The following is a 13,816-nucleotide window of genomic DNA, read 5'->3' as shown; positions in this document are numbered from 1 at the left end:
GGATGATGCTGTAGTTACACCCCTGATGTTTTGAAGATACATGGGTGTGGTTTATATTTTTGCCACAGATATACTGACTCTAGTAAGTCGCTATCATAATTTGCATAACAAAACATAGGTGGATGTGAAATCATTTCTATTTGATCTGTTCCCAAGACAGAGACAACTTTGCATTGCCTCCTGACATGAACTCTGCCCATACAACAGAAGTCTTGCATTTCAAACCTTGTAGCACCAGTAATAGTGCCTGGGTAGAATCTGTGGATTTGAAATAATGTTTTAGAAAGTACTGGAATATCCGCACATGAAAATTATTCTGCAGATCACTTTCTAATTTATAAATGGGGATAGACCATACCAGGACAGAGGCAGTGTTATCTAGCTAAAGTGGTAGTGTAAGTTAGGGCTGTTTTCTCCCAGCATACTGAGTGAGCACAGCATGATGGAAATAATATATGAATCAATCCAGTAGCACTGCCTAAGAGATACCTTTTTCCTAATTGAAAGGTATTGTAGTAGCTTCTTCAAAGCAGTTGATGTATGTTTTACATTTATTTATTTATTTATTTATTAGATTGTACTTGCAAAACTACTTTTTTTTGCCAAGATATTTAATTTTTAAAAGAAGTTCTATAACAACAAGTACTCAATGCACTGCTACTGGGAGAATTCAGGAGTCAGAGCATATTAATATTAAAGGAAACTTGAGTGATATAACTCCACAGAGAGCAGCACAAATGTATTTCCTAGTAGTCTTCTGGCCTTCTTCTTTCATAACTATGTCATTTATGWTTTAAGACAGATGTCAACAATTTTGAGATAAAAATGTGCAAGGATCTAAAATGTGCTTAATGAAGCATTTCATCAGATGCTGCATTTACAGCAGAAAATATAAAATTGCAGAGCTGAGTGTAACCAGTATGAACTCTCACACTTTCAGTGATATAGCAGCTTGTTTTTCTTGAAAGTCAGAAATGCATTTGATGTTTAGATTATTTGTATTTGCATATCTGTTCACATTCAGAATGCTCTCTTCATTTCTATCACCTTGCCTTAGTAGAGCTGTCAAAGGCGTTTTTAATGTTTTGTTTTGTTTTAGCGTAACCTGCAGCATGCAGCAGTAGTTGCTCCTCTTGACCATTCTGTTCACAAATGTCAAACAAATGAAAAGAAGAAGCTTTAGGCCAATATCTACCTAACCAGGTGCTCTGCTTTACTGATCCCACAAACAATCCCTGGAGCACTCAGCCACCTCTATCAAAGGGAAAGATCAAAGAATTGTCAGGTTCTTCTCTAGATAATCCTACATGACATAGGCAATTACTCCTCATTTCAGAAATAAATCCTGTAAACCGGAATCTGTATTTAGTCTGTTGCTATGTTTTTAATTAGAATATCTGACATGGAAAGACTAATAAAAGGCATTTGCTTTCCTATACTAGAGTCTTGTTGAAATGACTGGAAAGGTTTAATTGAAAATTAAATCAGTCCAAGAAATCTTTTTGCCCATCATTTTCCCGTCATGACCTATCTTTACTCAGAAATGAGGAAAACAAATGGCCCTGATCACTTGAATTCCAAAAGCAAAAATACCCTGAAAGAAAATACCTGGCCAAGTACACTAATTCAGTTCTCTAACATCAGAATATAGCCCTGATTCTGTGTGACGAGAAGTTGTTTTATTTTATTTATTTATTTATTTATAATTAGACCTATATGACTGGTAACTTTTTTAAATTTAATTTCAGTTAAATGGTTAAAACATACATAAAATGATTGCATGTACCAATATTTGATAATGCATCCTAACCCTGAAAACARTAATAGTCATTCTGGAAGTTGCTTTGTCTAAAAACAATTTTTTTTTGTCATCTGTGGGTACATATTTGCAAGCGTTGGGGGAAAGCTAATATTCAGATGCTTTTTTTTAGTAAATCTGAAGTAACTCAAATTTGAGTTACATGAGATAAAAAGAAGGAAGTTTGGGGTTAAGAAAGGGTGAAACAATCTCCAAAGTACTAGAGAAGTATCAATGTACCGTCAGTTTCCTTTTACAGTGCAGATCTGATTCAAGTGCTTTTTTTGGTACATGAAGGTGAGAGTGAGAGAGGAGAATTACTTGCAGGTCACAGCGAAGACCCTAAACTCCTGGCAAACAACAGGAGTGAGTAGAGCTCCCAAAGGGCCATTCTCAGAATGAATCCTGGCGTCCTGGGCTGGCATCCTTCTCCAAGTGATTTTGATTGTAAGCACTGGACAAGAAACAAGTCTTACCTTAGATGATAGCTGTAGAGGGCAAAACTGGTGTTCGCTTGGAGACATGCAATTGAAAATACAGACTAAAGAGTACAAAAAAGCACAGCCCACATCTTTAAAGGTAGTATGTTTACTAAACTTAGTATCTTTAATAAGACCTGAATTTTTAAAGAGCTTTTCAGCCATTTGTTTACCTGAAGAGCAGCTTGTCCCAGAGACTGCCAGATAATTGTCATTAGAGCCTGAGTAATTGCATTATGAATTTCTCTGGAATTAAGTTATAGCTTTGTAAACTTCAGAGCACAAGAATTTCTAATAACAATTACAAATTATTGAGCCCTAAAGTCGCTTGGTTCCTTAGATCCCATTGCACATTTTCAGTATAAAATATTGCTATGGAAAATCAGCATCTTAACTCATTATTTAAAAATCATAAAGTTTTAACAAAAGAGCAGTTCTCTGGTCCTGCTTAGGCTTCCAATGAATTGTCAGTGAATAGCAGCAGAGACCATCTTAAATCAAACTGCCTTTGAAGAACACTGAAATGCTTTATCTGGGGCAGGGGGGAGTAGTCTCAAGTTAGTCTGATGCTCCTGTATTTACCTGTGAAGTCTCAGACAGAAAAAGAACCATAGATCTGTGGATAAATAGGTATCTAGGCACTTCAGTGATGTCAATACTAACACTAATAATAATGGCAACTGGATTGTGAGTTAAATGTTCATGTGAGGTCATTAAGCAATCATATTCACTTCAAGGGATCAAGGATACTGTGCATTAGAGAGACAAATTCCAGTTAAACCATTAATTTTAGTAAGTTTGAGCTTTTATTGAATAGTCAGAATTTAGACTTTCTGTGTGGAAACATTAAAAAGTTCAAATACATGAAAGGATTCAGGGAAAAGAACATATATTTGGGAGGGCTAGATCACAGATGAATGATTTTATGTTTGCATAACTATTTCAGTAATTATTATGCAATATATTAAATAAATTTTTAAGCTACGGCAAAACTTCTAACTGTCTCTAAGCTGCCACTTYCGTTTCAGTGGTAGGCAGGCCCTAATTACACGCTAATCTATTGCATAAATAGGATGGAATCAAATCTCAACATGTACTGCTATTTTTTTCTGATCGTGCTATGCTTCCAAGTTTTTTGCATGATCAGATAGGAATGTGACTGACAATTTACTGTCCATAATGGATCCAATACAAGAAGTTGCATAGTGGGGCAGCTCACAGCAGGAAGTGTGGTTGTTATTGTAAAATCAATGTGTGTTTAGTTTGTTATGAATTTAAAAATATACATTTACTTTCACTCATATGTATATTTAGAGCTAAAGAGAGATTTCAAAAAAAACACATACTCAAAATTTATAGAAAGCCTTTTATTCTATATCTCCTTCAATACTTACTCCTTACTGTAGTTCATTTAACATTGTGCTGTGATTTTTACAGCAGCTATTTATGATGCAGCAAAATGCTGATTGTAGCCATGGCTGAGAGAAATTCAGACAGCCTTGTGCCACTTCAATAGTGTAAAACAAACATCTTCATTTACAGAGAGATTTGGAGGTGATGCACAGCAATAGCAAAAGCTACCTGCAAGAAACTTAACATAATGCAGCACTTGAGTAGCAGTGGTGCTTGTAAAAGCAGTTGCCTAAAGTTATGGGTGTCGTCATCTGGCAAATGTTAGATAGCTGATATATTACAGATAGCAGACAGTGGAGTTGCATTTTGGTTTTGTACAATAGCGTGTTACACATTGGGCACTATTGCAGAAAATGGATTAGTGAATTTAATGTTCTTACTATGATTTGTAATCTATGATTGCAATCTATGCCATATTATGTTTGAGAAAAGAATTGATGTATTTGAGGAATACTTATTGTGCCTCAGGGGTGAGGAATTGCTTATTTTGACACAAGATCTTCGTATACACTTAAGCTGTCACTACATGCAATTATCATATATGCACAAAGATGGAAGGGTACAAACAGAATCCCTGTTTTTTCTCAGAAAGAAGCCCTCAGTGCCTAGGTATGTTTCCTGACTCTGCACTTCCTTTCCTCTGTTTGCTTTTCCTGGAACACAAGTTATTCCATCTTAGTGATTGGAAGAAATCAACAATTTCTGCTTAGTACACTAAAATAATGTGTTTGTGGCTGTGATTCTCTTGCATGGCTGGGGATTCATGGAAATGATCTGGTTCTAAATAATTGTACTTGTGTCATGTGCCACCCAACACAAAACTCCTGCTAAAAGCTCACTAGTAGATTTTTGTGTTGCTTATCAACCTCTTCAGTTGAGCTGGAGCATCACAATAGCCTTTTCTTTCTTTCTTTTTAAGCCATCAAAAACACAGGTGTTAGAGAATTGGTTTGGCCATCTGCATAAGTTGATTARGAGTTTGCTGAATCTTAAAGCATGAATTTAGATACATTGCCTTAAAGAAACGGTGAGGTAGTTTAGATGCGTCAGATTTTGTGCAGTGTTCTGGGCTACTGGCMGCAACTAAGACACTCATGAAAATTAGCAATAATTTGGGCTACCTGAAATTCCAGAGAAAAGAATGTTAGAAATGGTAGGTATGCAGAGCAAAAGAAACATATACTGTTTCTGCAGAAGCTTGCATTTATGTGCCTTTTTCTTAATGTAAGAGAGTAAGAACTGTATAATATCATCCCTAACAATGCTTCAGAAATGTTTTCTTGAAGAAATGCTTCCAGGAGCTGCAACTATTTCACACTGACTTAGCAAGGTTCAGCCTGAACGATCCAGAGTATTTCAGAAAATACGTAATTCAYATAACACCAGATGTCTGATACCAAGACAGATCAGTTTCCAGGATGTTTTCATGGGCCAGSTTACATGAAGAAGAAGGGGTGGGGGGAAAAAAAGCCATTAAAAGTGCAGATACATGTAAGCTTAGAGCAACTGCCCCGCGAGGTGTGTGCAGGGAGGTTGCACAGCTCGGCTGTCAGGTTTTGCATTACGCTTGCCTCCTGCAGACTTCAAGGGTGGAGGCCTCAGTCGACGTTTCTGCGGCACTAAGCAGCAGTAGTCTTGCTTTGGTGAGAGCAGGCTTTTCCCTTGAATGCAGAGCTAGAAGGATAGTGCTGAGTTGATATCCAGACACGTCTGGAAAGTGTACAGTTCCCGTATGCATAGTCAATACTAAGATGGGGCAGAGTCCTTCAGCTGTTTGGCACACAGACCACTGAAAACCTGTGGGGGGAAAGAAAACCAAGTGTCCTCAAGAATATCAAGACAAACTCTTACAGAAATGTCAAAATATCTTCACTGCCCTTAAGGAAAAGATAGAACTGCAGTTCATAAGGTCTTATCTGAAATAACCTCACACAGCAAAGTGCAGGGACATCAATTTATCTGTCTCAGGAAGATGAAGGGCTGAGCCAACCCTGCTGGGATTAAAGCAGGCTCACGAATTCATGCTATATAAAACATTTTTTCAATGTCCTGAAATACAAAGCTAATATTCAAAACAAAATGGGTACCAGTACATTGTGATATCAGATATGTCCAGATATTTGATTTTGTTCCATTGTTGTCTTCTGCTTTCTCACCTAAGGGCTCAGTGAACAGCTTTTGTTTAACAGGAAATGGAAAACAGTTCATCTTGGCAATTGGCCCTGACACTCTTGCTGAGCACCGTCCAGTTTTTGGTTTTGTTTTGTTTTCATAGGATTCCCATAAGAAATGTTCCAGAGATGAGCAGGGGCTCAGCATGATTTGATTTGCACTATTCATCAAGGGGAGGCAGAGCCAAATTTATCTTATATACAACAAATAACTGCTGTCAGACCTCAGATGAAATGTCTAGATTGATGTTGATTGCTGGGAATAATTTTCTGAGAGAGAGTGATTTTCTCTGCATGAACGTACTCTGTGTCCTCGCACTTTCAAAGGCTAGCAGACAACATTAACTTGTCTTGTATTGATGATATCTGCATGGTGTAGTTTGTCCACTGAACAACGCATGGCAACACCTTATCACACTTCTCAAATGGATTGTGAATTCTGTATCAAATAATAAAAATCCTGAATTGAGCTCCCAGTACTATTTCCAGTAGCTAGTATGGGTGTTCCATATAATGAAACATCAACATGAGAGGATAAACCACTCATCTATGTGGATATAGATCAAGATATCCTAATTTCAAAAAATGACACTGGATAACTGTGGAAGAATGGTTAAGTGAAAAGGGGCATGATCTCTTAGAAGTGAGCAATCCTGTCTTCACGATGGAGGGAGGATCCCACATCTATGCGAGCTGTCCTTGAACAGCACAAAAGAAGGAAGCTACAAGGAGGTAAACAAGTCGACAGACCTCTCCRCGYGAACAGCAAKCCTGCACCAATCRTATATCCDCTCTAGGYGCRTGAACAAAGATTGTGAGMCAATCATATAGCTATCGCTATYACRTGCTCTTATTGCCTGTCTATATATRCTCTGTAAAAGCTTGAATAAAGGGAGAACGATCATACTCACATTGAGACTCATCGTTACTCCGGGTCCGTCTCCCACTCCGACAGATAACTTGTGCTATTTTCATCAAAGACATAATTTTATCCTTCTGTAAATATGGTATGTGGTATGTCAGATAAATGTTAAACTATAAAATCAGATTTGCAACAATGATAAACCCTTTTAAATAGCTAGTTTGTCACAAATAGAAGCTTATATATTTGACTCTGAAACATAGTACCTAGGAAAATAATGTATCAATACATATTAACTTTCAAAGTCAAGAACTCAGACATCAGTGAATGGCAAATTTATCGATGCCTGAATAACCACAACTCTTGCCTCCTGAAGTATTTATTCTATATTTTGAATGAGGAGGGGATATTATAAAAAATACAATATGTGGCTATATAATTAATGACTTTATTAAAAAGGGTTTGCAGAAAGTGAATGAACTAAAACTGTGATCATAAATGTGCTTCTATTTAACTTTTAGGTGTTTAATTTGTGCTTTTCCTTTTAAGTCTATTTGTCCATGTTTTCTAATAGGGAGAGAGGAATTAAAAAATAAATTGTACCAAACCAAACTTTCTCATCTTCTACCCATTTTACATTGAAATTGTAGGGAGGAGCTGAGGAGAGGGAAGGAGAACTGAATTTTATTGAGATGCGAGATAGTCAAATTTTCTAACAGCATGAAAAGAAAGAACCATGTCACCATGGTTTCTTAGATGGTCATGAATATCTCGCTATGTTTTTCTTCCCTCTCTCCCTTCATGCTTTGGAGAGGTCTGTGGTGATAAGAAGTATATTGCTGCTTTTGTAATAACATGGATGCATCTCTTTTGGTGATTATTTTGGCTTGTTGCTGACATTTCCTTCAGGAGAATAAATGACAGAAATGAAGTGATTATTTTCAGAATTTTAGGATAAAAAAGATCATGTACCTCTTTAGCCAAGGGAACAAGGTTTTTTTTTCCAGGTTCCGGAGGCACACTGTCAAACAACCAAGGTGCTGCAGCCTCTTGTATGGGCTTTTACATCAGTCTTCTTGTGGGAGATCTTTAAGCAACCTAAATATAGGATTCCTGTCCATAATCCTGATAATGAATTCAGGTTCTGATAGGCCTGGTCTCATATACTGGGGATAACAGTCACTATTTTGTTTGGATTCTTATTTTATCTCAGTATAAAGTAAAAGAGAGAAGGAAAAAATATGCCCAGGGACTGACACATCTGTCTAGGACCATGGCAGAAAGCTTATTTTCAGTAGGGGAGTTCTGTAAAGACTGTGCTAACAAATATGACAATTTGTCATTGAAAGTTCTCGCTGCTTTTCTAGAAGTCAGTGATAGACACTGCAGTCATGCGCTGTACTATTAGTTGTTGAGTGGATATAGCAGGAAAGTATCAAATGCATGTGCAGGAACCGTTGTCTCTTCCCATATGGCAAGCAACGCCAGCAGTTTCTGCACCTGAGTTGAGGGATGCACTGAAGCTACTGCTGCAAATGATTGCAGCAGATGTAGTAAACGAGGAATGTAGATATTACAGTAGCTAACTTGGCTTAATGATATGTTTGCATGCAAACACTTCAGCTAGCAGTTTCTCCTTTAAGCTTTTTCAAGCAGTTCAAATATATTTAACTACATATTTCATTTGGATATAATGGTATCCTTTCTGTAAATCTAAAAAGCTATATCTAATTCAAATCATTACTGTATGTTAGAGGCTATTTTTAGAGGCTATTTTAATAGAGGCTATTAAAGACATGTTTATGGATACCTGATTCATTTTATAAATGTATACAGGTTATTAAACTTGAAATATCTAAGACCTTTTTCAGTTAAGTACCTCATAACAAATAAAATGTTTGAAACTATAACTGTGTAAACCTCTAGTTAGTTTAACTTATTTCTTGTTGTTCTTATTATTTGTTGTTCTTTAAAGGATGCCTGAAAGGAAAATAAGAAACCTCTTCTTGAATCCTTACCTAAGACTTAACTTGGAACTTCTGTCCTGACTTCATAAGCATTTATAAACTAAAATTCTCTCTGATTAATTGATCTGATTTTGAATAGCCCCTTTCTAGCAAGCTAATGGAATATGTACATGATTAGACTCTTTATTTTGCACAATTTAAATCAGAATCCTGATCAAATCAGGCTCAGATATACTTCACCTGTCTTTACTGGCATGCTTCACATGTTGCTATGGAAAATTATCAGTATTAATCCAGATGCAGAGCTGTACTTGTTAGTGTCATCTATTTTAACAAAAACCCACTCCAACTCTAAGGAAGAAGTTGTCAGCTACCTCTGGCAAGTTCCTCCTTATGCCTTTGATAACTGTAACCTTTAATGCTCACTCTTATTTATAAACACAACTGTAGACTAAATTATCTTTTTTTTGCCTGAATTCTGGTAACCCAAAATTTTGTTTTGTTGCTAGTGGGCTGGGTAATAATACAGGATTGTTAAATCGTGTTGAAAATAGCTAAATATCCAAAATGGAGTCCATCTAATGGAAAATATTTTCAAACTGTATTCCTTTGCCAGACTACTTTGGCATGAATTTTGGAAATCCTTACAGCCACCTAATACAATTTATGTCCTTTTGAGGTACAAGGCATTCAGGTCTGGACAATCTGTGTTGCAGCAGGGCCTTTGCAAAGCAGCACATATGGAAGTTAATTAAAAACTGTTAATGTATTAATAAAAGTATTTCTTAAAGTCATTTATACTGGACAAAAGGAAGATAAATGAGTAAAAATGTGTAGTTTACAGCTCATTCTTACTCTTGTTCTGGAATATAGGAATAGTCTATCTGTTATCTGAACTGACCGTTGTCTGGCTTTAGGGAGCCTGGGGATTAATGAAGCCAGTTAGTCAAAACACAGCGATGAGCTGACTGCTGGGGCCAGCGGAAAGTGCAGCTCCCTAGTGAGCCGGTGCCTTCTGGTGCTTCTGCTTGGCAGTCACCCCGAGAGACCATGTTGATCTTTTATCTGAAACCAATCACTCTTAATGTGTGATCACAGTACCACATCGCTCTTTAATTGTACCCCTGGTGGTTAATAGATGCGCTGGGTGTGCTTCGTCTCACTGGTTTCTTTCTCATTTATCTTTCTTCATCTTGTCTCGGCTACATGATTTCCTCTGAGCTGAGTCAGTTGTCTTGTTCTTTATTTATACAGTGGTTAGTACAAGAAGGTGCAGGTCTGGTTGGAGCTACTACCTTACTGTAGAATAAAGAACAAAACTAATAGACTGTGAGACTTTGGAGAAGAGCACTTGTTTTCCCTCGTTGTGCACCCAGCCCTTTGCAAATCCTGTTTCGTGAGAGGCAGAATCTGGCTTGTCTCATTCAAAGTAATATCCCAGTTGCCGCTTATTGCGTTACAGAGTTGTGAACACCTCTGTCAAACAGCTTGAAATGATTTATTGTTTCTGTGGCAGTGTGTGTTAGCGCCTGGTAGGTAGCAACAGTGAAATATGTATGAGATGATGTCATATCTTCTCATTATTTTGGAACTGTGCAAACGAAGCTTCAAATGGAGTGGGAATTTCTTTGCATTGGCTTTAATAAATAAGTTTTTTCAAGAAAAACGCCAAGTTTCTAATTCTGGAAGTAAGGTTTTGTGTTTCACTGGGATGTGGACCTAAATTTGAACTGATGTACTGAATCCAATTAATGTTACTTCTAAAATGCCAGGATGTTCTTCTGCATAATATTAAAGAATGATATTGCCATTGAGTAATAAGTATGCATTTCTGAAATACAATGGCCTAGGTTTATGAATGTTTACAGTTTGTTAGCACAGGAGGATTTTTTTTTGTTTTTGTTTTTTTAGCATGTTATGTTCAGCGCTTGAGTATCTGCATATTCAATATTTAAAAGTCTTCAAACAGCTGTTCACACAGCAGAGAAATCTCTACCCTTGACTTTCAACTAGAGGATGAGTGAAGAGTACAGAAAGAATTATCAGCCTATTGATAGTTCATTTTGTCAAAGTTCTCTTCCCCCCTTCCCCCCCACTGTAAATGAGAAGAAATATAGTTAAAACTGCTACATGGAAAAGAATCTTGAATGGGGGAAATGCTATCAGTTATCTAGCCTTTTAAATTTTTTGATTACTTGTGGTTCTAAATTATGAAATTTAATTTAAAAAAAAACACATGAATTTGGTCATCAAGGTTGAGTTGTTGAGATCCTTAATACTATTATTCAGTTTTTGTAGTGATTTACTGAAAATGATGTTCAGTTATGCAGCTGACACCAGATAAGGATTTAGGTTTTTTTTTTCTTGCCTTTTTACCTCAGCATATCCAATCTAAATTGCTTTCAATTGCTAGAGTGTTTTGGAAGTTTTCTATGTGCAGTCCTGTTTCTGTGAAAGCATGTGTTAATGCAAAGTCATAGACTTTCGGAATCTTGTAAGAAAGGATACTACTGTGTTGTGATACATTTAGCTTTTCTTTTTATTTGTGTTTTCACTGGTGACTTGAAGATGTTATTCATATATAAAATAAAACCAGTATGATAAAATATTTAAGGTATCCCTAATATTTCAATAACTCTCAGTAATAAAACTGTTTTTTTCCTTTCTCAGAACAAAAGCCTCAAAAACAAGCTCCTGTCAGGAAACAAGCTTTGTGGTATTCATGCAGAAGAGGTAAGTAGTGGTCCTTTCTATTTTAAATGTAACATACCCAGAAAGAAGCTTGCTGCAATGGCTTTCATACAGAGGTTCTGACATATATACTACACATTATATACTATGCATGTACTATGAGTGTTCATAAAACTCTTGCATCTCAGCCCATTTCTGTGACTGCACTGGAAGTGACTTACATATTTTGGAAAATGAGCTGAAACTTCCAGTTTTGGACAAATACACTAAAGTTTGGGCATGCTTATGAAAACCATRTATAACTTTGTAGATGTACCTCTGTAATATATATAAAACTGATTTTCTTTCGATGACCACCCATGCCTAGAATAAGAGAAGAATCTTTTTAGAATAAGACAAAGTGCCTTTTTTGAATAGTTTGCAGAGATGGGAAAGATTTATTATTACTGATCCTTAGAATGTTTCATTATTCGAAGAAAAGAATGTCATTTTGTAAAACGTAGGAAAAAAGTCTCCCCTTCACTGAACAGGTAGCAAAGATAGTTGATGATACAGCACCCCTGTTTTTTTTGCGGCTACTTAAATGTCCACTTAACTGTATTCATGTGAGCAGACACTTAGCTACTCCCCTTTTCATGAAAGTGGATATTACTACATATGAATTTGATTTACTCCCTTTAGCCACCTTTTTTGCATATATAACTCCTGTGAAAGTCATTTTACCTTCCTAGAATGAAGCAGAAACATAACACTTTAATTATGAATGTTAGAGTTAAAAAAAGTGGCTGAATGTGTTTTTCTCAATAAAGACTCTGTTTTAAAAGTCAGAAGTTATGAATTCATAGAGTGGTTTCTAATTATATGAGCTATTTACCCTAAATGAAGATCTACAACGTTTCTGAGAAATCCTCAACAGTAAGAAATAATATTTCTTTGCTAGCTTGTCTAAATCTCTGTTATCTTCCTGTATCAGCGTTGTTGTTTTCAAACGTGCCACAGTATTTGAATACAAATATATTTTCTTCCCTTGTTTACTGCTAAAAATTTGTTAGTGTGTAACATAGCTTTCTGTTTCCACTCTTTTTAAAGTTTGCTTTTCCTAGCTGCAAAACATCTTGAATGTTTGATAATTAACTTGAAGATCTCTTCCGTGATTATATCTGCTTTAATATTTGTAACATAAATGTGCACAATGCTGAGGAAGAAGTCTAGAATTATTTTATATTTAGTGTAGTGTGCCAAGCCTTGCTGTCAGAAAATTTCAGGAAACCAAAATCTGTGCTAACTAAACTCATGGCAACAGACCGTGAATGTATTTTTAAGCTTAAGAATTTCAGACTTTATGGATCATCCTGGCAAAAACATGGCTTTTAAGTGGGTTAGTGCCATTAGAACAATTAAAGATGCTACAGAAGTATTTATTTGTCATTTTGCAGAGTTAAGCGGAGTAGCCCAGAGAAATACAGTGCGTTTACTGCCCTTTAAGTACTGTATGTACAATTCACCAGGCGTTATAACTATGTGAAATCAGTATCCTTTTAATTAGTAGTTCAGATACCCTTCATGGATAGAATTGCTCTGTTTTCATTCTGCTTTCTCAGACTGTACGTGCTGTTATAGTATGCCCTGTGATTTTCAGTAGATGGGAGCATGCCTATGATCCCACACACATCACATGCTGGGGTTTTCTTCTCAAAGAAGTCGGTGCACTGGAGAGAGGAAGGCAGGGTGGTGTGAACCTAGGGCATCCTGTCAGGATGCAGAGAGGGGCACGTGCCTAGGAAACGCTTCCAGATCCTGTGGGTTAGAGGTAGCTATCACACTAAGTCTACTGATGATCTTAGCCTGCTGATTGCACTAAAAGATGTGAGCTTTGTACGTCCTCTTTCTGGAAGCACAGAAAAAAACAAAGCTACCAAATGTTTTTCCCTAACTGTCCTTTAGGGAGTCCTTTTGGGGAGTTACTTCCTCAGTAAAACTGGCAGCAGTGCTAGAGCTAACAGAAAAATAAAACACAATTTGCTTGGTTTAATAATTAGCTTGCTTGGAACAAGCTCATCAATGTCATCTTAAGACATCATCAGGGAAGGTGTGACAGAAGTTCTGCCTGCTAATAAATGCCAGCTTTGTGCAGCCAAAAGGCCACCAGGAAAGAACTGTGCAGCCCCAGAGTGAATATTAATAGAATACATAAAGCTAATGGAAACTGAAAGTACTTGAAATTATTTTTTAAGAGCAAATGTAAAGATATTTAAAGTAAAAATCTGGTTGAACCAGAGCCTAAGCTGATGTAAATCAGCATAACTATGCCTTTTTCAGTGCAGGTGGTTGAAAACTGAAGACCTACCTCATTTGAATGCCATCTGGAAATCCCTGGTCATTACAAAGCAGAACCTATGCAACTCTATGGAAATTTCTCCTCTGTAAAACCTGAA

At 36.6% G+C, this 13,816-nt stretch overlaps 1 protein-coding gene across 1 annotated transcript in view; it reads left to right on the top strand.

The window, feature by feature from the left end:
• The first annotated feature begins 9,896 nt into the window (after positions 1-9,896).
• The window catches only part of LOC112967051 (leucine zipper protein 2-like), a 69,789-nt gene continuing 65,869 nt past the window's right edge, over positions 9,897-13,816 (top strand). The window contains exons 1-2 of the mRNA XM_026067772.1: positions 9,897-9,971; positions 11,361-11,423. Of these exons, the coding sequence (XP_025923557.1) occupies positions 9,897-9,971; positions 11,361-11,423 (138 nt within the window). The remainder of the gene's footprint in view (positions 9,972-11,360; positions 11,424-13,816) is intronic.

This window comes from Apteryx rowi, unplaced genomic scaffold, assembly GCF_003343035.1.
Source record: "Apteryx rowi isolate R43461 unplaced genomic scaffold, aptRow1 scaffold_262, whole genome shotgun sequence".
NCBI classification, from domain to species: domain Eukaryota; kingdom Metazoa; phylum Chordata; class Aves; order Apterygiformes; family Apterygidae; genus Apteryx; species Apteryx rowi.
This window is presented reverse-complemented; position numbering and strand designations above follow the sequence as displayed.